Source organism: Melanotaenia boesemani, chromosome 16 (assembly GCF_017639745.1).
Source record: "Melanotaenia boesemani isolate fMelBoe1 chromosome 16, fMelBoe1.pri, whole genome shotgun sequence".
Lineage (NCBI taxonomy): Eukaryota > Metazoa > Chordata > Actinopteri > Atheriniformes > Melanotaeniidae > Melanotaenia > Melanotaenia boesemani.
In genome coordinates, this window is record NC_055697.1 from 11,807,389 (window position 1) to 11,835,309 (window position 27,921).

A 27,921-nucleotide genomic window follows, 5' to 3' on the forward strand; every position below is an offset into this window, starting at 1 on the left:
AGCCAAGCAAGCTATTGACCAGCGAGAGCTCTGCGGTTCCACTGTAGGAAAGCAGCCGATTGACCAGAGGGCCAGTCCCAAAAACCAGAGACTTGAACTAAAAGCTGGAGAGTCGGAATTATGTCCAGAGTCTGTGCCTGGGTCTGCACTGGAGGCTCTCCTGGAGGCAAACCACAAGGTTCCTTCCAACATTGCCTTAACTGAATCTATGGCTCAGATGTGGAGTACTCAAAAGCAGAAACAAGAGGCTGAGAGTGAAATAAGTAATGAGACCAGCAAGAGGTGCAAGCCCAGTGATGGTGGAGAAGACCCCCAGTCACTGCAGGCCAAGAGAACGTGCCTTGGAAGATCTCCAGCTACAATGCCAAATTTCTCCACCCTGCGCTCCTTGCAAACATCCAAGCATGACCTTCCTCCTCTGCAGCCCCATCCTCCAGTTGAAGCCAAGGCAGAGTCCAAGGCTTTCCCTGTCTCAGAGTGCAAGAAAACCACAGTGGAAGTAGAGCTGCTTACTCCAGGGAAACTGGCCCAGTGGCTCCCCCTCACAAGCAATAACACAGCACAGACAAACCAAAACAGGCTGGCCACAAGTCTGAGGGGCCTATCTGTCAAGCCTGCATCCTCAGGCACTTCTATTGGTTCCAGATCCACACTCGAAGAGGGGGGAAGTGAAAATTTGCCCAGAACCTCGAGATTACGACGACTGAAGAGGTCCTGAAGGGGAGAGGCAAACTTCAGTAAAGATCCCTGACGCCACGGAGATAGAGATGATATTCTGTCAGGCTACAAGTTTGTCGCCCATGTGGTCTCCTCGGATGACTATACATGTGTTGCTTTAACTCCACTTTATATTCTTTTTTTTTTTAACATGCAGCTCATATCATGCACACACAGACACAATGACAAATGCTGAACACTTCAATTGATACACGAGCGTTTGAGTTATGCTTTGTCAAATACTTGAAACAGATTTTGCCTCCACCCTTAAGTAGTGGTGGTCAAGAGAGGCTCGCAAATGAAAGTCAAAAAACCTTTTAATTGGAGTTTAGATTTGGTTTTGTGTTAAAGATTGGGGATTTCAGACAGGCAGGAGCCGTGCAGTACGTCATGGCTCTCAGACTGAAATACTGGCTCCTACGCGTCTGAAAACTGTCCAGTATCCCCGCTACAGCTCTGGTGTGATTGATAGTGGTTTCCAGAATTATTTCATCACCCCATTCTCAAAAATGTATTTTTTAAAGACCTAATTTATATACAATTGGCTCAGTACTTCGTTGCTAAGCACCTGAAATGAATCTGTAAATTGGAAGGTATTATGCAGCTTTTCTTTCTGATTTTAAGCCAAATATGTCTGACTATGTGAGCAGTGGTGTTATTTCAAAACAGCAGGGCGGCTACATTATCACAGCCTTAAAAAGTAGCCAGTTTTGTCCTGTTGAATGCTGGAGCAAGACTCAAATTTTTTCTTTTTGATGACATATTACTGCCTTACACTTTTTTCTTCACTGTTTTACATTTCATGATAAACAAATGAGCTTTTGCCAAGGAAAACCCTGCAAAAACACTTGAAATAAACAGTTGGATCTCATTTCATTTCTTTGATTTCCTCACAAAGTCCGTATGAGCTAATGCTTGTTGCAGTTTGTCAGTGACAGTATTAGTAGCAGTAACCCGAGACGAGCCAGCACCAGTAGCCTGTTCTGATCTTTGAGACAAAACGGTAGATTAGTGTAACTGGTCCCAACATTTTAAGGTCATCCTCAAGAGGTGTCGCTAATCTCTTGGCCATGTTTAATTCTGTCAAACTGATTCTAAAGGAGAGATCATCTTAAAACTCTAGTTTGTGTTCAGATCTGCTCGTTTAAAAGGTTTTAAAGAAATCTGCTACTTAAACCAGACCAACAAGAGAAACGTCTGAGGATCATGAGGCGTGAGGGGTATTTTTTTTTGTCTCCGGTATCGACTTAATACGAGGATTGCTAACTGCAACGTGATTAGCTGTAAATGTACTGGGACAGGGACCTCGCTGGAGTCTATGATGTCTCTCCAGCTCCAGTCCCCACAGCAGCTGCACGAGAAAAGCTTTTAGATGATTCAACATGTCTGGCCAGATGCAACACAGATGAGACTCTTCACTCGCTCTCCAGAACAAAGACAACTTTAATTCTCTTTTCATACAAAAAATTTAATAAATATGACTTTCAAAAATATATTGCCCGATCAACACATAATTCTCAAGTTCATAACAAAAGTCAAACATAGGACAAAATGTTGCCATGATCTCAATGGGTTAACAAATGAGATAAAACATGTTTGTCTTTAAGAGCCTCATTTTTTTTAAGGAAAGAAATGTGCACAGAAACAAAACAGACTTTAGCAGAGGAAGGCAGTGTACTTTATCCGACTCTACAGTGATCCCATTGCCCCCCTACTGTTCAAGTACTCGTGGTCTAGCTTATGACATTACGCTGACTAAAGCAGATGGGGATTCTGATGTGTCATTTTGTTGTGAGTTGCCTTGCAAATCGGTGGATTTTGGCTTGCCTGTGAAACATGTCAATGGGTTCATCTGCAGCTGCTTTAGAGTTTTTGTTCCCTTAAAAGTGTTTATCCATTAATGGCAAGCAATATGTCTGCCACCATGTCCAACCCTTGCAGCAGCTGGGATCTTTTATTGTCCTAACCTCACTTGCCTTCAATTAAGGTCCTGGCAACAAATAATGAAATGTCAAAATGTATTGAAAAACAAAAACTATAAAAAAAGAAAAAAGAAAAAAAAATCACCAGGCCAAAAGTGCCCATCTTGTGTCTTCTAGAACATTTTTGAAATTTGGCTTTTTATTGAATTCATTGGAAAAACAACATGTAGTCCATGAAAGAAATGGTAGGCTTCCGCAGCTATCAAAACCTTCAAACTAGACAGAACATATAAATAAAAAGGAATGATATTTTAAGGCTCTTGATTATTAAGTTAATAAATCAAATATACACAATGATTAATAAAAAAATGTACATATCTACATGTTCTAATTTGTCACATAAATTCTTCATATTGGCAGCAACTGCTGACATTGAACCCTTTCTTCTCCCGCCCCTCCCAGAAAAAAATAAAAAATAAATAATAAAGTGGATTTCTTTTTTTTTTCTTTTCTTTTTTTTTTTTCCATTTGACAGTTGCTGAAGTCTAAAGCTGAAAAAAGGCACTTTCTCCAAACAGAACTAGAAGGAATTCAAGCACATACTAAAAATAATTAGCACTAGTGTTGAACACGTCAGACAGTTTAGTCATTGTACAACAGTTACACCAGGAGCGCTTTCCATGTGTCCACTAAATTTAAAATAAAAGTAAAATGAAATGCACAGGAGGACACTTTTGTGAGTAGTTCTACAGTGAAATGTAGACCAGTGCCTTGTGTTTCCAGCCAACCAAAGCAACTGTCACTGCCAGTGTAAGCCAGCTTGTCAAAACTTAAATTAACACGGGGAATATCTGAAAATACTGTGGGGGTCACAGCTGACATGACCATTTACTAAACTACACATGCCGAAGCTCCCCGGTTTCACCCACCACCTGGGTGTGAAGGCGTAAGACTTGGTTGCACAGCAACGCAGCTGTCTGCTATACGATGTAGTCCATCCTGTTTATGCTGTTTGCCGTCTCCAAGTCTCTGTTGTCCTGTTTATTAGTCCAATTAGGATGCTTGGATGTTGAGTTAGGATTGGAGATGGGCGTCTTCTCGTCCCTCTCCACCAGTGTGTATGCTGGCTGTTTGGCAAAGCGGCTCTTCTGTAAGTGCCTCTCCTTGTCGTCCTCATCCCCCTCGGGATGATTTGTCCTTATTTTAGCAATGATGGAGTTCTTGTTTTCATAGTCTTTGATGGCCACAGTGAGGCCCACGTGCTTCTCTATAGGATTTTTGATCTGGTTGAGCTGCTCCCGGACATTGTTAGTCGTGTTGTCCTCGGAGCCCGTTGCTGACGTCCCGTTGTGGTTACCCTGTTTCCGCCGGCGACGCATGCACCACAGCAAAATGGAGACCAGCAAGAGGACCCAGATGACGATGAAAATGGAGCTGAGGAGGGGCACTAGGTAGTCTGATGGAAGAGGACAATTACAACACAAAAAGTGGAGTCAGATTTTGTAGAATTCGCTTCCATATAACATTGCAACATAAAACAGCATTTTTCATTGTATCAAATAATAGATGTTTATCAAATTTTACAAGTGCAATGTGACCTCTGAACCCCTAATACAGGAGGAGGCTGCTTCTATTTGGCTATGGCAGCAGTCTCCTGTCAACATGCTGATGAATGGTGGACACATGCAGGAGTAGAGCCAGTAGCAGTATGAGCCAAGCAGCCAAGCAGCTCTGCTCTTTCCATTGAGATCCTGGCTACGTTTGTGATACAGCTCTGCTACAATTGCCATGCGAGAGCCAGTCTGTTTTGTGTGGGAGGGTAAGGAAAGCATTTTCATGTAAACACATTTTTCTTTGGTACTCAGCATTGCTGTCATATTCAAGACTTATATTCATCTTTTCAAAAGAGAGACAAAAAAAAAAAAAGAAAATCCTCCAACCCATTTCCACTCATGCAAGTGTGTGCAAGTCTGGAAAAGATGGATTTGGTACACACCAGTTTTGCTGGGGCTTGGCACACGGACTTCCACGATGGCAGAGATGATGGTGTTGTTCCCGTTACGTTTGCTAACCAAGTCGATTATCCTGTCTGTGATCTCTTTAATGGGGCTGCGGTCCAAGCGATGGTCTTCAGTGGACTAGATACAAAGAAATTGAGGCTTAAACTCCATTTGTTTGGGTTTGAGTTCCATTATCTCGACAAGAAACTATGTTTACTTGCTGCCAACTAATGACACACACAAAAAAAAAATCCAACCAAAATCCCATATCCATACAGAGCATCTTTAAGCGCTGCTAGGAATGCATGCTGCAGGCTGTAAATCAAAGAGGATTTTTTCTGGATATGGATCAATAGAGCAACATATGGCAGATGGAGTGGGAGGAGGTGCTTACAATGCAGACGTGGATCTCGTTGCTGGCTGAGAACGACGGGTCACAGGTTATAGACACAGAATGGTCCAAGGAGAAATTCTTAACTAGGTTCAAGTTCCTCAGCTGCTTACATACTCCCTCCACAGTCAAGCCCTGCACACCAAGAGGAGAGCAAGCAAATGTTAGCACATATGGAAATGGAGGGTGATCAAGATTAAAATAGGAGAGCTAGGTTTGCATTTTGGCACAAGGTTCAACATCCTATCTGGCTGAAATCCACTCAATTTAGACTGAAGACCACAGGCTTGTCACCATATGCTGTCATGCTTGTTAAAGAACTGGCGAGTGATCCCTTGTGGTGGCGGAGTCGCCAGCGATCTTGTTTAGCTAAAATTCATATTATCCTAAATATAATCGTGCTTTGTTTTTTTTTGTTTTTTTTTTAAAAGAGGAATACCAAAACTTGAATTCAGACTACTCTCCTGAAAACCTAATCTTTCACAGTTTGCAGTGCCCATTCATTATGAGTGGTGCTGGAAGAGAAGTATGAAAAATGACCCTAAAACTCTTTAATTCAATCTGTTTTTTTTCTCCCAGTGCCTAGATAACTCACTGGAAGCAAGTTCTCTTTGTTAAAGGTGAAGGTGATGTTGGCACAGCTGTTGTCCTGGTAACAGGAGCTGGGGTGGCATTTGATGGGAGACTGGGGAGGGTTGGAGCGCCAGCACTCTCCGAGCTCAGGGCAGGGCTTGACGAAGCAGTGGCCCTCCCTGAGGGGGATGCAGCTTTGGCCCAGTGGACACCCTCCCCGTCCTTTGGCACTCAGTTTACATGAGCGAGGGCCACACCACATCTGCAAAGGAAAACAAGAGAATATTGATCGTCAGACTTTTCTTTGAATGTGTCAGTATTGTACTTTTTAATTTGTTAAGTTACTTAAAGGGCTAATAACCCTAACCTAACATTAAAACAATTATATATATATATATATATATATATATATATCTTACAACTCCAGATCATTTTCACCCCATGAGCTGCATCAGTAATGCCTCATTTTTGATCTGCTGGTTAGATGAGCATGATGACACTATTCCAACCTGCTGCTGTAAATCACCCAATCTTGGGTTCACTCAGGTAACTGTGGGAGATTCTGAAATGGCATCCGACTCCAATTTCTAACAGCGCTATTGTTTCTTTTCAAAACAAACTGCATCATCCCCGTATAGAATTTGACACTCCTGAACCAACTCCACCCTGACACACACACTGTTGTTGGAGCCCAACACAACTCTACCTGTGACTGAGAACAACCACAATGCAGGCTATGAGTCCATAACTGTTTTACCCAAGGTTTTCTACAGCTTTTTCCCACCATGCACTAAATGTGTCTACATGGTGGGTTTTTTTTTTAAACATACCTTTGTACACGCAACTTTCCCATTGGAGCATTGGCATGTGTTGCAGTCTTCATCCCATGTGGTTCCATCAGTGGAGACATGGCCATTAACAGAACAGTGTTTTTTGGTCACTGTGTGAAAAGGATAATGGTGTTAGGAATATATATGAAGAAGGCAAGTCGCGTGTGGATTTTTCTTTTATCATCCTGCGAAGCCATACTTTCTTGACACTGGGGCCCTGTCCTGTCTGGTGGACACAGGCAGCGATATCCGTTAATCTCATCCACACAGGTGGAGCCTGAGGCACACGGGGAGGACTGGCACTCATTAATATCTGTCACAAAAGAAGAACAGAAAAAATGTTTCTTCATGTTTCTCCATGGAATAACGAGCACAGTCAGACAGAATTCAAATATTGGGTTAAGCAAATCAGCACACAAATCTAATTCTATGACTGCATTCGCTGAGATCATGTGTCATTTGCACAGTGCACACACAGACACGTTAATAAGAAACAAGCAAACATGCTTTAAATCAGGACTGGCTTGATGTTTTTTTTTTGCCCCCTCGCAGCTTTCATAAAAAGGCAGCGTCATTAGCAGGTATGCAGGAGCTAAAGGCCGGACTAAACAGAACAAAGGGTTTGCAATGGGAAAGAATGTTGCCATCTGAAAGCCTTTAAGAAGGAAAACAATCTCTATAATCAGTGTCAGAGAGCATGGCTGATTAGCTGCTGGCCTGCTAAGCTGGTTTACCCCAGGGACAGCAGCACAGCCCGGTGAAGTGACACCAGAATGGCTTGGTCTAGCCTGAAGCCCAGTGCGCAGATAATTAGCCGACTAGCCCTTCAGTTCAGAGGGACTGATGGTCCTGCTGCATAGGCTTGGTCTAACTTTCTGCCTTGAATAAGGATCAGAAAGAAGCTGGAGGCAGGGTTAATACTTACTGATCCGACAGTCTGGGCCTGCGAAGCCTGGAGCGCACTCACAACGGTACCAGTTATCCCCATCCACACAGGTTCCACTGTTGTAGCTGCAGGAAAAAAAAGAATTCATATTTTAGATGCACCATGCTTGTTATTATAATGAATAATTCAGGTTGGAATTTTTTAACCAGTTTCTCAAAGACAATAAAGCTATCAGTCTTATTATTATTATTGGACAAGCATGCAACTGTGTGGGAGTAAGCTCCAGAAGTGTTTGGTTAAATAAGAATTTCACATGGGAGTTTGCAAAACAGTGTTTGTCAATTGCATCCCAGGAATGACAGAGAGAAAAAGGCGTTTGCCTGGTTCTCAGAGAGAACGAGTGCAGGTGAGAAACGACAAAGGAGGTGCAGCTTGTTTACATCTGTACAAATCTACAGGAAATGTTTGGTTTTCACTTACCATGGGTGTGGACTGCAGTCGTTGGTATCTGGAGAAGAAAAAAAAAAAAAGAGAAAAAGCAGTGAGTGTTTTGTTTTGTTTTCACTGCCTCACGCAGAAGTGTTCACTGCAGATGGCAGTAAAAAGCATGTCTGAGCTTGTGTGTGCAGAGGTGTGGTGGGCCGGTCAGGCTTGGACGCCACACTGCCTGGTTAACCTGCCTTATTAGCCAAAAAAAAAAAAAAACAGTAGACGCTCACCCTCAAAAATTTGTTCCAGCCCCACCACCGCTGACCTACACCTCCACACCCAAATTCCCACCCCTGATGTTTCTCCCTCACATGCAATAGTTACAAGAGGAATTTATGTTTTGGAGAACATGCATAAAGGGCAGGGAAATAGATGAGGGCTACAGAACAAGGAGATATGTCACTGTTTGGACAGGAATGTAACGACAGAGGGAGGGGGGTGTGTGTGCTGGACTAGAAGAAAGGGGGAGAAACATCTGTCTCCACTTTCCAGAGCCGTTTTCTCCCCCCTCTTCCTTTTCCCCTCATGGCCAGCGGCAGCCAGCAAGAAGAAGGACATTTAAAAAGAAACTAAATAAATAAATATATAAAGGACTACAGTGGGCTTTATTCAGATGCACGATTCCACCTCTGCACTACGTAGTTTTATCATCATTTAATAGCAATAACTGTCCATCTTTGTCCAGTCTACTCACTCTGGGTGCACGTGGGACCCTCCCAGCCTTCCTTGCAGACGCAGGTGAATGAATCTCCCTTCACCACACAGGTACCTCCATTCTCGCACGGATTGGGAAGACAACTTGAGTTTTTGGCTGAAATAGAGAGAAAAAAAATGGAGCAAGTGGCAGAGAGCTTTTTATCCAAACTAAACAATAAAAATGCATTCATACTCCAACTGTTATGCCAGTGACAGCTTGACTTTTTGTTATGATTTTGTTTGATATGCACCATCAGTGCAGTGAGAGATTTTAAGCAGATATCCGTTAGCGCTTAGAAGAGATGGTGAAATAGGTGAGGAGGCAGCACTGACAGAATGAGGGGATAAAAGTGTTTGTAGATCTCGCAATCTTACAAATGTGACTAATATCCAAGACAAGACAGAACTCTTCCACAAAAACAGTCTTCTGTGTATGTAAGAAGGAGGCAGTGCGCCGTGACCACATGACTCACCTATGTTACATGTCGTACCCTCCCACCCTGGGGAACACATGCACTGGAATGTATCGCCCTCATCGTGGCAGGTGCCTCCGTTATTGCACGTGGCTTCATCGCACTGACTCTCACCTGAAGGAAGCATTCAAAAAACAAAAAAGTCTTAAGGTTACTAAGGTAATAGATAATTAAATAGAGCCATGAGCACATACCATGAGCCTGCACGGACAGACAAGATGGGTGTGGAAAGAAAGAAAGAAAGAAAAAGGGAGGCTCTTACGGGAGTGGCAAGTTTTTCCCTTCCAGCCGTTTTTGCAATCGCAGAAAAAATCAGTCACCAGGTCTCGACACGTCCCTCCATTATGACATGGGCTGGTGCTGCAGTCATCTATGTCTGGACACATTAGAGAATGATTTATATGCAGCATAGCAAAAAATCAATCAAACTTTTTATTTGGTTATGACATGCATCTGGCAGTATCGCGAGGGAACTCACTGATTTCACAGTGGTCACCCTCCCAGCCGTCACCACAGATGCACTGGTACACGCTGACTTTATCGATGCAGGTACCTCCATTGTGGCACGGATTACTCTCGCAGTCGTTGATGTCTGAAATGTAAGTGAAAGACAGGAAAAAGTGTGAGACATGGTGATACTTGCGATCTGTTGTGCCTTTTACTCTGTATTGTGCACGAGGTGAGTCTGGTCTTACTCTCGTGGCAGTAGGTGCCTCTGAAGCCCTCCTGGCACTCGCAGCTGAATTGACCCCCAGCTTGGCTCCGGCAGCGGCCGTGAGGTCCACACACATTTGAAGAAATGTAGCGTTCTCCTCCTGGTGTACTGTTGGATGCCACAGCAACGGTGCAACTGTCAATCACTGAAAATAGAAAATTCGTGTTAAACAGTAGTTCTAACCAAAGTGATAAGTAAGGTAAAAGTGGCACAGAATAATGAGAAAAGAGGAGGACATTTACATGGAAATAGCCCTTACAGTTCATAGCATCTGATCATCAGTGCGTCAATGAGAAGAAACAAATGACAGGAGATAAAGCAATAAGCCATTATGCTTTCATAAGCAGTTCCAAGTCATTTTTTCACAGCACACTTAAATCCTCTCCTTTCCCCTGTCTGATCAGGTTAGGCAAACTGGGTGAATTTGCTCCCTTGTAATCGCTTAATGCTTGCCAAGTGCAGAGAGAATCTCACTGTGTATCTGACTCTGTGGTTGGTCCTCTCACTCAATTACACACACACATACACAAAGAAAAACGTACACATTCATTGAGGGGGAAAAGAAGAGTTAGCCCACCAAGTCATTACCAAGAACACACACGGTGTTATCAGTCTTTTGCCAGATTTTTAGGGAATTTAGAAGGTGGGAGAATCATTGGAAAAGCTCTGCTAAGGAGAGCAAGATGGGGGCAGTCTTGAAACCTGCTCACCTTGGCCAAATAACTTCACTGCATGAAACTAAAACATAGGTATGGCTCCAATGGGAAAATGTGGGGTAAAGCAATCAGGCACATAGCGAAAATCTGGCCTTATCCAGTGTTTTTACTGCAGCATGCTACGCAGATCATCTTTCAGAGGTCCTGTGGAAAAAGCTTGTGGTTAATGTAAGCTGAAAATGTACCTTTGCATGTGGTGGTGCGACAGTGGTCCTTCAGGTGGGAGCAGTTTTTGCCCTCGTAGTCTTCTGGGCAAGAGCAGTAGTAGTCCTTGGCCAGGTTGAAGCAGGGCGCTCCGTTCTGACATGGATTGGGCGAGCAGTAATCAATATCCAGCTAGGGGAGAAAGGTATTGAATAGAGAGCGGTGAATCTGATAGCTGACATAGTTTCTGCTACAGAAAACAGAGCAAAACCCACAGCATCCTCCCTGCAGGCCATGCCAGGAAACAACACACACACAGCGCTGGGAGGAAGGGGGAAAAACAAGGCAGAGACATAGGAGCCGTCCTCTGAGTCTGGGTTTCAGCGCTGAGGAATGTATCCCACTGTAGCCAGGAGCAGCTTCAACAAAGCACTCCATTTTAAAAAAAGGACTGTGGAACAACAGCCATTTAACAGGGTGGGGCAGGAAAACTTTACAACAAGCCCAAAGATACCGCAATCCCAGCAGAAAGGCTTAAGATGCCAAATGATAGAAGGGAGGATGCTTGCATGGATGGTTCATCATGCTCAAGGTCGGTTCATCATGCTCAAGGTCCATCTTACCTGGCAGAGATTTCCAGAGAAGCCTGTCAGACACAGACAGTGGAAGCCGTTGACTTCGTCTTGACAGCGGCCCCCGTTCAGACATGGTGAGCTTGCGCACTCGTCAATGTCCCTCTCACAGTGCTCGCCAGCAAAACCGGGGGTACACATGCAGCGATAGCCATTTACCAAGTCCTGAAAGAAAAACTGATATCAGCCTCATTGAAACAACATATACAATTAACTGCTTCAGAAAGGTGGAGTCTAAACAATAACCCGTCAAACCAGGAAGCAAAGTGTAGTGAAGGAGGGGTGGTGAGGTAAAATCACAGCTTTACAATTATTTCAGCACATTTTCCTGGCACAGGCTCAACACAATAATGTTTATGGTAATTCAATCTAGTGTGGTCAAGAAATTTGTGTGTCCTTCCCTGAGAAACTCCTCTGAAGCCATTTCTCTCAGATTTGATTTCAGAGGAATTCCACAACAATGCCACTGCTGGTTTGGAGAGCAGCTATTTATACAACCACTGTAAATGTCTCTCTGGCATAGACAAAAAGAGACAATAAAGCAAACAAACAAGCTGGCAAACAAAGCAGTGATACCCGATAAAGCTAGATGGATTTTGACCAGTCACCTACCTTGCAAGTTCCCCCATTCTGGCACTGGTCCTTGCAGTCGTTTATATCTGCATGGGAAAACAAATCTGAGGATTAATTCTGAACAGCTTGACTAAATAGTCTGTCTTTGAAAACAAGTCTGCACTTTATGTTTCCCATGCTAGAGGCCTTTAAAAACATTGTCGGAGCTGGAGAATGCAGTGCGAGAGTTGGATAATGCGGCTGCAAAATCAGTGCAAAACAAGAGTATTAAGCAATCCTGTCTGCTGCCAAGTGAAACTAGAGCTGGGATCGCTTTGAGCCACCCCTAATCACCGCAGCCTTGGCCACACACAGGTCTAATAATCACACAGCGGACAAATTTACACTGCAGGGAAAAGACTGTGCAAGAACAACTGGTTTTGATTCACGCCTTCATGTCGCAGCTTTAATTTGGCATGTACTGAGCAAATGGAAATGAATGAATAAAGAAAGCAAGAGCTGGACATGTGTCCTGCTCCACAGCTGCAGCTTTCAACTCACTGATGTCACAGTTTTGTCCTGTCCAACCAGGGAGGCATTCGCAGAAGTATCCACCAATCAGGTTACGGCAAGAGTTGGCATTGACACAGGGCTTGCTATCGCACTCGTTGGCATCTAGATGTGGGATAGAGAGGGTTAGAGGAATGTGCCTGTACAGTTTGCAATCACGAAGTGGTAGGAACAGGTTGGGTACCCTACCTACCTATTAGACATGTCTTTCCTGTCCACTGTGAAGGACACTGACACTTGTAGCCATTAACGAGATCTTGGCAAGTACCTCCGTGATTACAGGGGTTGGGAGAGCAGTCGTCAACATCTGCACAGGATGAGGGATATCTGGTTAATCGAAATGATAACTATGAGTGTTGAGGTTCAGTGGGTGTGATTCGGTGCAATCTTACTGATATTGCAGGAGGGGCCGCTCCAGCCTGGCGCACACAGACATTCATAGCCTTGACTGGTTTCTGAGCAGCTCCCTCCATTAGAACAGGGATTGGACAAACAGGCGTGTTCCGCTATGAAGAGAAAGACAAAAGACCTGTAATCGCCTGCCAATTTATAACACTCATTTTTAAATTAAAATATATTTCTTTTATTGTGGCTATTGAGTGCAGTCACCGCAAAGCAAAATCAGATGGTAAAGCCTCCGACTAATCTGCGGAAAACCTCACTCTTCTGCCCAGTTCCACTTCGTTACCACAACATATCTAAAAGGTTGACCCCTCTCCTCACCCACTGACCAAACCCTGTCTTGCCCTGCTCCAAATACCCGCTCAAAACAAGACAACCCCCCCCCATCTCACTCATTACTCACCCCGACAGACCACACCACCAGGAAATCATCTTTCATGCTATGTTGACCTGATCAATGCACCGTGACTTCCCTCTGACTCCCCGCCATTCTTCGTCCGAGAGGCGGCACATGATGAGAGTGGCGGGAGAGAGGATTGGCGGTTCCTCCTCTATAGGCGCGTTAAGGATGAGTGCTTCCCAAATGAATTAAAAATGAATGATTCACTCAGGGAATAACCAGGCAGTTAAAGGTGATCAGTGGACGCCTCTGGGTAAGAGAGAGAAGATGCAGGGCTGTGCCCTGAGGCCTTTGTGTAACAATACCCTGGCGTATCCCCTGGTCGGCAGACGACCTGCTACAGAGGGCACCGTTTCCTGACATCTCTGCTGTTAAGCTGTCAGCACCCTGCGAGGCTCAGATTTAATGAGGAAAAAAACATCTCCATGGTAAGTGTTTGCAACAGCTGGACCTCAGCACCACACCCATCTGTCTCAAGGAGCAAAAAGGGAGGTCCAGCCTCTGAAGATCAAACTGGTGGATTACCTGACTTGGAAAGTGAGGGGGGGGGGGGGGGGGGGGGGGGGGGGGGCGCGCGCTTGCACTCAAGTGGAAACAGATTATTGCGAGTTATCACCTCCTCTGATTACAAACTCAAGGCACCTCTGACCTTTTGTCTGCCAGATCACTGAGCCCAGAGTCCTCCCCCTAATTGTAACTGCAAACATGATTTTAAAAGCCCCCCTTCCCAGATCCCAGCTCTACTTTAAATAAAGATAGTCTTCCAAAGATGAGATTATAGGAAATCCTCACATTTCTCATTTTACTCTAAATGAATGAATGAAATGAATGAATGAAAAATACTTTATTAATCCCAAAGGGAAATTCAATATAAATATATAAACCATTCCATAATTGGTCCAAACCTTAAGTAAAAACTGAACAAGAAGGAACAAACTGTGTTGTGACTTTTCATGCCAACTAAATGCAATTTCTAAGCACACTAACAACCCTCACCTCTCTCACAGTTTGCACCAGAGTAACCCTCAGCGCAGGTACACTGATACTTGTCAGGCCCTGTGTTGATGCATGTCCCTCCATTCAGGCACGGCTGGTGAGTGCCACAGTAGTTCAGATCTGTGGGAGAAAAGATTTAGTTTGTTTAGACACAACATGGATTAAATCATTGGGTGCCTGAAGCTAAAACAAGGTGAAAAAAAAATATACCTTTATCACAAAGGTGGCCACCCCAGTTGGTTTCACACAGGCATTGCCACGGCTCCACACAGGTGCCATGTACACAGCCGGGGTGAGGGATGCACTTGTCGCAGTACTGGCCCTGCCAGCCATACAGGCACCTGCAACACACACATGCACACAGAAGCATGCTATCAGCACGAAATGAGACAACATTTAAACAATAAACTCAAATATACACGTGCAAATTCAAGCAAATTCAAAACTCTTAGAGCAAGGCCAAATCTCTGTGGTATCTGAAAATGTTAAGATCTTAATCTTCCACTTAATCCAGATTCCTTCGCAAAAAATACAGCCGTAATCGGAGCTTAATGAACTGCACATCAGCATATGCAGCATGGAGCTGCACAAATGGAACAAAGAGGCAGTATTCTCGCCCTCACAACTGGGTTGAATCTTTAAAGACCACAAATGAATTTTAAGCAGCAGTGTGTTTATGCAACAGCTTTTTAACAATACTTGGACACAAGGAACTAGGAGTATTCAGTATTTTACAAAAAAACAAAACAAAACAACAACCCCAAACAAAACACTAGATTACAGTTCCAACGGGACCTTTCGCACGGCTAACATTAGCATGCGGCCAGACGCTCCCTTTAACAACACTGTGCCTGTGGCTTGGCAATGGCGGCATCCTTGCAGGGAGGAGAGCCCAGCCCTCCTCTCAGCTGCAACGCTGCTACTCGTCCTGGTTCTCATGAGTCAGGACTCAGGCTTGTGCTCCAAGGCAGGGGGATGAGGAGAAAACAGTTTGCTGACCACTTAAATATCCAGGTCCATAATTACACTGATAATGCTGCCCTTTTCTTCCTCCACTCCACAATTAAGACAGCAATCGTGCCTGGCTGATAAGTCAGCTCTTTAGAGGTGGTGAAGTGGTGATACAGTTGCTGCTGTGGAGCCCAGCGACAGGAAACACAGTGTCCCTCTGGGGGAGCGACGCACTGATTAGCCTCAAGAAACGGACGGACTGTAAAAATAAATGTGGTGCTTCAGTAAATGTCACTCTGTGATTAAGGGGGCCATTTTAAAAGAAAGTGTGTTAATCCTCATCATGAGAAATGGTACAAGAATCACAAGCAGCATCCCAAATCATTTACAGATATTTCACAGCCTAATCACTGGGGAGTGTGACATTACATAGTGAAACACTGCTGATGCACATAAACACAACTGTCTTTACAATAGTTTTCTCCTCCCAAAGGTGAACTGTTATTACACCATTAACAACAATTAAAGTTACAAAATAAAGCTTGAGACTAGAGGAAAAGTCTGAGCATCATTAGTTGCAATGACAAGGAGGCTGCCCTTCCCTGCAGCCAATGTTGCTATGTACCGCTGTTGTTAAAGGCAACGGTGGGAAACAGATCGCCGACTACAATCAAAGAAGAGCTTGCTTAAAGATCTTGGTAAATAAGAAATAAATCCTGAGCTTTGAAAAACGGCCACACCTGTGTAGAGATTAAAGCAAGTGAAACTCTTGTTCTGCCAGTGGCCACACAAGCTCTTACAAGAAACCTGATCAAGTCAAAAGCTTGGGAAAAACAACAAAACTGCTGCACAAAATGTACAAACCTGATCATCCCTGTGCTTGATTTATGGCCAAATAAGACAACTAAGAAAGCAGCCAATGGCTGAACTATGGGAAGAGCTGGTCAGTCATTGCGGCACAAAATGCCCCAGCTCTGATATCCATCTGTGCCTGGCTTTTCCTCTAGCTGTGTGCATACACAGCATTAGAAAGCCATTAGCTACATAAACAGCGCACTTTAAGGCTCATCTAGAAGTTACACCTGATTTGACTGATAACGCTCGCCGCATAAGTGGGTTGGTTATATTTTTAGCTTTGAATTGTAGAGACTGAGCTTCTCTTTTCCTCAGGTTAGCAGCTCTGGCTTAAACCACTGAGCAAATTCTCTCTTAAAGCTCTGATACTTGAAGTATTTTGGCCAGAAAACCATGCATGTACAGGAAAAGATCAGTGCCATGACACAATTGGTGCTTGGACGCAATCCTTACAGATGTGTAGTAGCCCACATCGCAATTTCTGGCACCATTCTCCACAGAAACAAAAAGGCACTCAAGCAAACTGTGTCTGACAGTAAAAATTAAAGATGGCAGGCTAATAAATCATACAGATCGGCTCTGGCCACTTACTTGCATCCACCTGGCTCCTTACATGATCCATGCTCAGTGCTGCAGCCCTGTCGGCATATAGCTAGAATAGAAAGAACAAGATGATCAACTTAACTAGATTCCTTGTTTTCATAGCTTAAAAAATCTTTCGGAATGGAGAAAAAAATGCTAAGAGCTAAGGAACAAGGTGTTATTCAAGGCAGACCACGCTACAGACAGTGCATCAGCATGAATCACAGATTAGTCTGGCTTTATATTTTCAGAAAATGTCTTTCATGTCTTTCATCAGTGCCACCTCAGCAGAGCTTACCAGTGTTGCAGTCAGGTCCAGACCAGCCTTCCAGACAGGTTTTATTTCCATTGTAGTCGCAAGTGTAATGCCCAAAGAACTCATCTCTGGGCCGACAAAACTTGTTGCAGCCGAAGCCGTAGTAGTGCTCATCGCAGCTGACTCGGATTTGGTACTCAAACTGGGCAACAGGGCCGTTGTGAGTCAGCTTCTTCCAGTGCGGGCTGGGGTTGATCATGCTAGAGTGAGAAGCTTTCTCTATCAACTTCCCATCAGCACCTAAAACATCATTTAAAAGACATAAGCATAAGTCCCATCCCCTCCTCAACTAAACTAGAGTTCAAATGTTTGAGCGAATAGTGCTACACTTTTGGGTGTTGCAGTGTTTTGGATCATAAATTGGGAACCCAAAAATGCCCCAGAAATTCTGACACAAATTGCAGAAGATCTCAGAGATAACAGATTATATGTAATTAAGGCAAATATGTGTCCTAAAGAGGAAGAAAAGTACAAGGAGGAAATGTAAAAAAAAGGAAAGGATGTCTGTAATGAGCACTTTTAACTGCTTTTTTTCTCACACTCCAAGTCCGACTCTCCCTGGTTGGTTTCTGAATCTAAGCTTTACAGCCTGAGGATAATACCGGTCCACGATGCTGCTCTCTGCATCTGCTCAGGCGAGGAAAGAACCACAGTCGCCATAAATTACAGTGTGATGCCGCAGTCACTGCTGGGAGGCCAGCCAGCATGCCATCAGCACTTTTTTTCCTGCCTTTTTCATATGCGTTTTTGTTAACATTGAAAATCGTATTGAAATCAACACTTTCACACACTTCAGAAGTATCCATCTACACTTCGTATGTAGAGCAAAGTCGCAGCCTATGTTGTGATTGCAAAGTATACATAGACTTAGAACCAGAACCATATGACATGTTTTCTTGTCAAACACAAAGAGGTCACAGCTCTGTCAAACAGAGTTGTACTGATGCCAAGGGCTCTAATAAGCTTCACACAAAGAGCAAACACACTTGAACTGAGCAAACATGCTCAGCCCAATCTCCAGACACTACGCCGTCTACTTACAAGCCCTGCACATTCGCTTGCACATGAAGCACTCGCTACTCGATGTCTAAATCTTCCACCTGGGAGAGAATGAAAAATATGTCACAGCCATTATTTACTGTGGCTCACACGAGCAGAGGTGGCTGACCACAAGGCCAATCGCTCCTCTGTGTAGTATGATGCAATGCAGTGCAGAGGGGGGGAGGTTTGTACTGTCATTTATTTACTATGTGGTGGCGTGCATAGGGAGGGGGGACCAGGACGTGGCAGTGTTCTGAAATCGCAGCGCCCAGTAACATTTCGCAGGAGTCTGAAATCCAGAATTTAGCTGTGTGGTATTTCTCTACCGACTGCTGGCCTGCAGTGTCAGGAGTAGCACAGCCTTGCTACCTGCTGCCTGGCCTGGAGCTATGCATAAATCAAACAAACTTTAAACAAAGAATCTGATTCTCAAGCATCAACTTTCTAAACTTACCATTATTAGCCACTTAAGAGCAACTTCTTTCAAAACACTCAAATCTCCAGGGGTAGGAATCTGAAAATACTACTGCTTGCAAACTGACAAAAGCCAAGCTTTTTTGATTTTGATTATGAATCTATTTAAATCTCAGTTAGGGCAGTCACAACACACAAGGCTAACAGGACAGTGACCTAACCTGAGGGTGCTCAGAAACGGCTTAACCACCACTGAGTGTACATTCAGGGGGCTTTTCACACCAGTGCCCTAATAGTTCTCTGGGGAGCGGCAAATACAGCAGAAAAGACAGAAACCTCATTGAGCTCAAACAGACATGAACTAGCATGGAAATCAGGCCCTGCCCTCATCTGGGATCACCATGCTGTCGCCAACCTGACCACCAACCAGTAGGAATCCCAACAGCAGCCAGAAGTAAGATTTCAGCATGGTGTTACCACTGTGTCATTCCCACGTTCACAAGGAAAAAACACTCGGAAAGTGAGTAATACACTCACTCAGTTTTCCATTGCACACGCTCTGAGCTCACCTGTACAAGAAACAGACACAGCAAACCCCCCCCCCCTCCTCACTCTGCATGGTGACTGCAGGCTTGTTGCAGCACCAGGCTGCAGGGTCTGGATGAACTCTGTGTTTCACGCCTGAGTGACAGTGATACAATGTGACCTCAACCTCAGCTGGCAGCACCTGCCATCAGTCATCGGCCAAATAAAAACATTTTTATAGGTTGGTGGGGGGGTCAGCCTCTGTTCTCCTCTACCTCACCAACCAACCCCGCATTTGCTTCCCCCTTGCTTCCTAAAAATCTGCTCTCCGTCCTCACAGGCACCTGTCAGCACACTTTAAATAGAGACACACACATACACATCGTGGACAATGTGGAAGAGTGTGGAGGACTGTGTTCAGGAAGAATAAACTTCCTTTACTGACCTTCAACATAACTTATCCCAGGCATTAACACAGGATACAGTAAAATAGAGAAGAGGGTGAGATGGAGATACCAGATAAGGAGAGGTACTCACCACTGGTTTCATTGTTGAAGTCCCAGGCCTCCACTATCAAAGTGTAGGACCTCTGCGGGAAACAAAGAAAGATGCAAGCAGCGTTAGTGAACAGGGTCAGTGCATCAGAAAAGCATTACTAGTTAAATATTACAATAACAGCCTTTTCCTTTAGTACTAGGCCTGCACAATATATGAAAAAATGTATCATTATAGGAGCTGCAATTTCACAAAGACATTTTAACCTTAAATAGAACGAGCACAGGTGTGCTAATGAGGGATGGATTTAACGCCACCTACAGAGGAATGTTTTTTTTTATATATATATAAAACAAACACACATACATCACCACTATTTATAAGTATCAAATATTGGATAAATTCAGGTGTGATGTTAAATATTCAGAAAAATTTTACTTTTGTTTTTTTAATAAATTTAATATTTTCAACACATTAAGCCTTAAAAATGCAGAACATTTCCTATAACTTCACCCATTATGCCAGTGATGTTTTCTCTCCCTCTCATCGAGTTAGCTTACAACAAAGCCTGGAACAGTATCTGCTGTGAACTTACAACAATGGCCTCGTTGATCTGATTAAGAGGATAAGCCTGAGGTGCTGCAGAGGTCTCACAACGATCAGAATGGCAGACACACGGCCAGTGGTCTGGTCTAGCTGGTCGCCCACCCACTGGGAGGGTGTCTGATGCACCAAAAAAACCCAGCACAGACCTTCTAGTAAAGAGTGAAATAAGTCTAAAGAAGAGCATGCACGCAGAAGAGTAGACTTCACCCTGCAAAGCCAAACTTTTGTTTTCATATTAGCTACTGTAACTTGTTTATCCATGTGTTTACAAAGTGTGGGAAATTGGGTTGGGCGATTAATCGATAAAATCGATAAATCGAATTTTCCATTTCTGGAGATTTATTTTTAGGAAAATCTGGATTTTTTTCCATAGTTAGTTAGCAGCAAACTTAGCCCTCCCTCCACACCAGAACGGTGTTTGTCTGACAGATTTTCAGTGAAGTGACCCTTCACTCATGCCTGGGATTTAGCTGTGCGTATAACTCCAGTGAGAATGCTGCTCTCTATGCGATGCAGAAGTCAATTTAACCCACAAACCCTAGTTAAAAGACAACCTTCATCAGGGGAATTATTTCTGCAGTGGATCCTGTATGATAAGGATCTAGATGGAAAGAGATCACGGATGCATTGTGTCGCATATTTCAATGTAAGATATGAAGTCGTTTATATGGTGGAAAAGCTATGACATTATATGCTTTATTTTTGCTGACATTCATCTATATAAACAAATAAATGTTTTTAATAAGTTTATTTATGCTTTGTAAAAGAAAAGAAAAAAAATCAATTAAAATCGGAAATCGGATTTGGTTATAAAAAAATCGGAGATTTTATTTTTTAGGCCATATCGCCCAGCCCTAGTGGCAAGAGAAGAATGTGGATGTTTTCCACTGTTCTGAAAGAGTACGCAGTTCTATTATGTAGTGTGCATGGGGAAGTTCAACATGTGACAGAGTGCTGGGGATGCTAATGGCAGTTTAGGCAGAAGTGTTCCAGGACATTGCTGAGAGCATAAGAGAAGTGTATGTAATGAAGAGCAAGGTATAAAGCAAAACAACAAAAAAAAAAAAATACAACTACAGGAAAGGATAAGGCCAGAGAGACTGAATGGGTGCTACACCCTGAAGGGCCTGTCTAGATTTTAGCACTTCAGAAAATGCTTTGTCCGATTCAGGGTTTGCTGGCGCTCACACCGATATCAACTTACACATTCACCCTGCCCTGCGCTGCAGTCAAGTGGGGGAAAAGGATGATGCTTCTGCAAGCACACACACAACAGATTCAAAGACAAGTCCCGCTGCAGTGCTCTGGCATCCGCTAGAAACGCCACTTATATGCACACAGTTCCTAGCAGAGCTGCATAGAGGCATTTCAGAAATTTGGCAGTGCCACTAAAGCCCTCTTTGCTGCGATGACTTCATGGTAAACAAACCTGCTCCAAGGAAAACCCCTGCTCACTTTCCACACAAAGAAAGAAAGGGTATGACTCACTCCCTTAGCCCCCCCTAATTCATGGTTTTACCTTGTTTTCTCAGGCTTTCAACTTTCCATCTTTCCAGAAGACATTTGTCTCATCCCCTGCCAGTATTTCACTGCAATCAGGGCAGCTATTATTTAAATTCTGTGTGCATCAGCAGCAGAGTACACAGCACATTCTGGCTCACAACTGGTTGCAATCGCTTGACACAAAAGTCCAGCAAAATGAGTCTGTAATCAAGTAAAGCCCACTCGTCTAACAGCAAGAACGTCATCCTTCTTTCTCAGCATTTAGTAGTATCAGGTTAAAGCTTTTGGTGTTCACCTTTTGGGTGCAAAGCTTGACGCAGCTGCAAAGGTGCTTTAATGCTACAGCACTCCCCATCAAGAGACTCATTTTTCCAAGCTTAAACAATTGCACTCAAATGCAACACAATAGGTTTTACTGGATGACTTTAGGAACCTCTTTGGGTTCAGGGATGACTAACAGAAATAACTCCCACACATGTGACAACAACGTAGTCACAAGTGCTGACCTCATCCTAAAAATGGGAACTGAAATACAAAAATCACTGAGCTTATATAGTTTTGCACAATTTTTAAAGTAACTCATTTGAAATTAGTCTAATGTGTTTGTGACTATTAAGTGTGGAAGAAAAAACAAAAACTATTTTGCTTAAGGTAAGTTACTCCTCAATGATCTGCACAATCTGAACATTTTGTTTTGGTTTTACTGGCAGTTACACTAGGAACAGTACTGGATCACTGCCAGGTGAAAAAAAGCAGAAGCCCTGGTTCACCTGCTAGACGATTAAATTTCATACTGTGTGTAAGAATGACAGGATAGTGGGAAATCCCACTAACTAAATAGTTATAGGCCAAATGTGTACCTGTCCCTATGTTTAAAAGGCGCCTGAGGTCTTAATACATTAAAAAAATGCAGGAACACAAACACACACCCATTTCTTTGGACTTGCCTCAATATGAAGGTAACGTCAGCATTATAATCCACATCACCAGACTTATCACATATAAGCCCAACATTATCATGATGAAAGTCCATGCCATTACCTAATAACACAGCGGCTCTACATACAAACATCTAGAGCCTGTGCTTGGCTGATTCTGTGCTGATCATAATCAGGTTGCTGCATCATTAAGTTCCCATCTAGCAAAATGTCAGGATGTTGTTGGGATGGCCAGTTGCAGACAAAACAACTGTTTGCAGAGAGTGAGATACTGCTTGACTCCTCATTCACTAACACTCCATAACTCTTAGGTGCTTATCAGCTTGGAACTGTCTGCCATTGCCAGGTTCACTTTTCCCAGGCTCCCAGCTGACTCACTACTTCTCTTTGAACTACACAGAACACACTCCCTTTCTCTCTCTAACACACATACTCTCTTACACACAGACACACACAAGAATAATAAGTGTGGCCGTATGTCTTCTTATCTTTTCTGGCAAAGCAGACACTGTCCAACAGACAAGCAACATAAGCGATAAAGATCCTTCCAGTTCAAATCGCATTTACTTGCCAAAGAACACTACTGAATCCTCTCAGTAGGGGAATTTTCCTAACATGCACTCTCATTCTGCCTTCCACCGAAAACTGACCCATCTGATGGACCAGGAAATATAAAAAAATATATAATAATAATAATTAATAAAAAGCTATGTCTTATGGAATAACAGTCAGAAGCCAAAGGTTGACATCAAGGTAAGGCACAGCAGATTAGAGTGGTTTAGGCCTTCACTCAGCACACAGGAAATGTAAACAGTCTGGTCAAAGATATGTTGACCCTCTGTATCAGTTTTCCTCAGCCAATCACTTCAACAGTATCAACCTGCAGTTTAACCAATGACCATGACTGCTAAGCATTACACCCTTTTTGCAGTAAAGCCTCGGCTCTTGTCATGGGAAGCCAACTCTTGTGATCACCTTCAAAGCCACTGAGAAGAAGGAATGCACCATTTCCCCAAGAGATTTCCATCTCAGCCCAAGAGTTTAAAGAACACTGTTGCACAATCAAGTGGTATAAAGTGCGTCAACTGGGGATACACCAGAAATCACACCCAAACAAATGTCACCTGTTGCCAACTAAAACAAAACATCCAAACAAGGTTTCTCACAGGGATAAGAAGAAAATATGAACCTGAAAGCAGGGAAGAATGTTGTTTCAAGCATTTAAACAAACTGTAATCTGTCTTTTGCATGGGTTACTAACCATTAATACACAGATTAATCCAAATAAATGCATTTTGAATGCATACCGTGCTTCTATGCAGCCTGAGGACAAGCATGATAAGCAGTGAAGCATCAGAAACCATTCTGTAACGTCACATCCACAACAAACCACAGTATCCCATAAAAAGTGAGATGTAAAAAAGGAAAGCATTTCTTATGTACTCTTTCACTTGAGCAATTCCCATTTAACTGTCATATCAGAGCCAACTTCACACAACATGTCATTATTCTCACAGCAGCCAGCTTCTTATCCTCAAGGCTGAGCTGACTATTGTTCTGTGACACACCTGATTCCAGTTCTCAAGACTGCCCCGACTTGTCAACAGAATCAATCACGCGGATATGGACCTGTTTCTTTTCTGAGAGATGGAACAGCATTGTGTGTTTAATGAAAGGAAGGTAATTATGCGGCTTCATTTAGATGTGATTCAGTTAGAGAATAAAGGCATGGATCAGTCAGGCCTGAGAAAAAAGAAGACAGGGATAGCTTGAGGGGGAAAAAAAAAAAAAAAAAAAAAAAAAAAAATTAAGGAATGGATACAAGAACTCTGCCTCCAGAGCAGCCGGATTGATTCTCCCGATTCAAATACGCTGAAGTAGCCAAAGAGGCAAGGTCACAGTTTGCCTGAGAGCCAACTACATCACTGCTGAGTCTACGACAACTGCTTCCTGTTGCTTGCCCTGTGCTGGCATTACAGCTGCGCTGCCTCCATTATGCTCCATAATCCTCATTGTAGTCACTGAGGGCAAACTATTGTCCCTGCTTGATACACTGTGAGGGCCGGTGAAGCTGGGCCCTCACTCCTTAATAAAATAAAAGCATGAAGCAGACGCTATGAATCCGCACAAGGCTCTAAAACACTAGCTATCTTGTGTCAAAGATGTCCGGCCAACATCACGCTGTCCAGCTGGATGCCTGGCTCTTGCCCTACCTGATCTAAGCACATGTGTGTAGCCTCATTAAGTGCAGCGGTTACTGTGGGTGGCAAGGTTAAAGCGATGAAATGCCTGGGGTCCAACCGAGCGTGACTTAAACAAAGCCCTTGGCCTGGACAAGAGGCCAACTTCATGCAGCTCACAAGAGAGGATGAAGGGGGGGGGGGGTTCGTGAACTCTGAGTACCCAACAACCCAATTGCACCACACTGCCATCTGTCCACAACAGCCAATCAACTGATGAAAAGGACAAAGAGTGATATCATACCAAACCTGACAATTGTTAATGTGCACTGAAGTAAAGCACTTGAAGTGAAGGATGAGAGAACATGGTCTTTCCCTGATTGTTAGTCTGGCTGCTTCAAACTTCTTTGTACAACTGAGCTGCATTAAATGCAGTTACCTGAGCTATTTAATTTGGAGTTTCTGGCATTTCTATTTATCTGGAATTCATCACATGACAAGAAATTCCCCTGTTACTTTAAAGACTTTTTCCTTTCAAGTTCCTGGTCCATCGCTGCACATGCCCATTCAACAAATGGGACTAATGTTCAGCCAGTAAGATGAGACTAGTATGGCTGCTAGGGTTTCATGCTGACTTGGTGTTACCAAAGTGCGAACATAAACAGAAAACTATTAGAAAAAAAAGTGTGAGGCGCCAGTGTCCAAGTGGCACGCATATAAAAAAATACAGACAATATCAAATTGCATGCGAGCCTCCTGGAGACATCATTTTACTTGCGGAAAAAAAAAAAAAAAAAAAAAAAAAAAAAAAAAAAAACACGAACTAAATGACCTGTTCTCACAGGTAACATACACATGAGGGGCAAAATTACTTTACAATCCAGTTCTTTCACACATCTGGACCATCAGTGCGAACAATACTCAATATTACAACCAGAACTTCCATCAAAATTGAAGCAAAAATAGCCTTGATGTAATTGGACACACACATACCAGTGGACTGTGCCTTTCAGCTATCAGGCACAGTGGAGGAGTTTGCGAGCCAAGCTGTGGGGCCAGTCAGTCTGTGTAGTCCTTTTTTTCCCTTCACTACATAGAAATGTGCTCCAGCATGGCAAATCATCTCTCTCACACAGAGCTCCAACACTCCCACAGGCCTGTCAGGCCCATTTATTTACCCTAGGAAGAAGAGCTGACACTTAAAGAAACCAGAAAGTTGGTTTTCTCTCTGGAGCTGCTGCACTGTGCAACAAGACCAGCTGCCAGGGAGGCAGATCAGGGGGGAAAATCTGGAAGAGTGGGGCTCACTCAACTTTATATCTTGCTTTTAATCTGCTGGATCAGGCCTGACAAGGCAATATGCAATGTTATTAAAGAAAATCTATTTAAAAAGTGATCTCTTTTGATATGTTTGATCTTTAAAATATAATTTTCAGAGCCTGAAAATTCACTTTTGGCACCTTTGATTTCTCACTGATCCTTTAGTCAAATTTGGATATTTCAAGGTTAATAATATGCTGAATAGTTCAGCAAGCTGAAAATACTTAAATAGACACGTCTAGGCCTGATGGAGAAAAATACCTGCACATGGTAAATTAGCGCACATGAGACCAAGGGGGCTTTCTTTCAAAGAAAAGAAGAAGAAAAAAAAGACCATAAGAAAACTTTCTATGCAACTTTTAAAAAGAGGGGGGTAAGGGTGATTGAAGGGCAGTAATTGCACATAATTGCCCTGCAAACAGACATTTTCTCTTTCTTTATTTTATGTGGAGATGCGCGTCAGAAAAGTGTTTTTTTAAAGTCTCCACTCACCGGCCAGGCAAAACTGAAGGGCAAAACTATCCTGGATTTGTCATTCCTGACAGAACTCCTGAAAGAAAACGTATTCCCTCCGAGGATAGGCGTAGATCCCATTCCGAAGCTGCATGGCCCAGCAGCAGAGACCCTCGACTGGTATTCCTTTAGACAAACTTTAAAAAACGTATCGCACTCGTCCCGCGTGCACTTTCTATCCGCCGTGTTCCGCGTGCCATCGCAACACATGCCGTTCAGCAGCTCTCCGTTCACATTGTGCATCGATAAAATTTGCAGCTCGAATTGTCCCGATCCCTCTGACACCTGTTGGGGAGACAGAACGGTAAATGCAGTGGTAAAACTTTGAACTTGACACTTAAAAAGAAGAAGAAGAAGAAAAAAAAAGTTGCTATTCAACATTATTCAACCCTTTGCAGCATGAGTAAGGGTAAAATTTTCGCATGAGGCATGGTTACATGTTGTGTTAGCATAGCCGTGCACATACAAGGAAAGATGCATGCAATCAGTACATCCACACGGCTGAACCGAGTGACCTTTCCCGCTATTCCCCCCCAGAGTGCTCCAACATACCTTTACAAGAAAGCAGAGCAAAAAGGCAGCCACGACTGAGCCCCGTCTTAAAATCATGCCTCCGGACTGCTGTTGCCACTCGTTTGTACTAGTCGTCTGGCCGACACACGGCACCAGAGCTCTTCTCTGGTTTAAACATGCACAAGTGGGGGAAACAGCACTTTGCTTAGCGGAGCACGGGATCCGGATTCATAGAAGAGCTCTCCCTTTGTATGTCCCTCAACCACTCCGAGTGTCTGCTCTTCTCTGATATCCGACTGTCTCCACTTGTTGCTGAGGAAAGTTTACACAGTAGCCATGCGGCGGCCGAGCCCACTGCTGACTGACTGCTGCTCCGAGCTGGAGCTGGGCTACACAAATTCAGCAGAGAGGGAGTGTCTGCGGGGCCCCGAGGCTCCATATTCATGAGCGCAGCACACTGAGCCCGCCCCCTGTCTTATTATGAGGATAATCATACACTCTCTCAAGATTGGCTTTAAGAACTTTCTGGCACTGCTTTGGTGGAAAAATAAAAGTGGAAATACTCTATGACCTGAACTCATATTGATGCACATAACTCTTCACAACCACAAACCTAAACAAAAATGAATTATATTTTCAGACATGCCTCAATTCATACCCCACCCCTCTTTTAAGAGACTGTATCTTTCTACATCTTGCATTATTGCATACTACACTAACCACAATTTTTCCTGTAATTTTACCTCATAAAGATTTATGTCAGCTTTAAAGGTGGAAAGACCCTGTTTAAGCTGGGTTTTACTCTACTGCCTTTGTGTCATTAGGTAGCATACTAAATCATCTGGCCTGCAAATAGAGCTTACATCAAGGCCAGTGGCTGAGCCAAGGGCATATTCTAAAAGTGTGGTATGTTTGATGAGCCTTGGATGAGGAGAATGAAATTCCACTGCATATTTTAAACATATTGTTTTGGTCAAAGATTCTCTAAATCTCTGAATGTCTGTGAATGTTGAATCTTGGAGGCCACACAACACTACTGGAGTGGAGATGGACCTACAGGTTTCT

General features: G+C 43.5%; 2 protein-coding genes across 3 annotated transcripts in view; one reads left to right on the forward strand and one right to left on the reverse strand.

The window, feature by feature from the left end:
- LOC121655798 (SLX4 interacting protein) overlaps nucleotides 1-2,252 on the forward strand; it is a 30,794-nt gene extending 28,542 nt beyond the window's left edge. For both annotated transcript variants that reach the window (XM_042010644.1, XM_042010643.1), the window contains exon 8: nucleotides 1-2,252. In XM_042010644.1, coding sequence (XP_041866578.1) covers nucleotides 1-718 — 718 coding nt within the window. In that variant the 3' untranslated portion in view covers nucleotides 719-2,252.
- Nucleotides 2,143-27,243, reverse strand: jag1b (jagged canonical Notch ligand 1b). Its single transcript, XM_042010641.1, has 26 exons — nucleotides 26,896-27,243; nucleotides 26,323-26,628; nucleotides 19,326-19,377; nucleotides 16,791-17,048; nucleotides 16,502-16,562; nucleotides 14,315-14,445; nucleotides 14,105-14,224; nucleotides 12,699-12,812; nucleotides 12,500-12,613; nucleotides 12,298-12,411; nucleotides 11,797-11,843; nucleotides 11,176-11,349; nucleotides 10,594-10,744; nucleotides 9,673-9,837; nucleotides 9,456-9,569; nucleotides 9,240-9,353; nucleotides 8,978-9,091; nucleotides 8,503-8,619; nucleotides 7,800-7,827; nucleotides 7,359-7,444; nucleotides 6,633-6,746; nucleotides 6,434-6,543; nucleotides 5,626-5,865; nucleotides 5,034-5,165; nucleotides 4,636-4,777; nucleotides 2,143-4,095 (listed from the first exon to the last, which is right to left on the reverse strand). Exons 1-26 carry the CDS (start codon nucleotides 26,950-26,952, stop codon nucleotides 3,620-3,622), a joined length of 3,651 nt encoding a protein of 1,216 aa, XP_041866575.1. The 5' UTR covers nucleotides 26,953-27,243; the 3' UTR covers nucleotides 2,143-3,619.
- Between the last annotated feature and the right edge of the window lie 678 nt (nucleotides 27,244-27,921).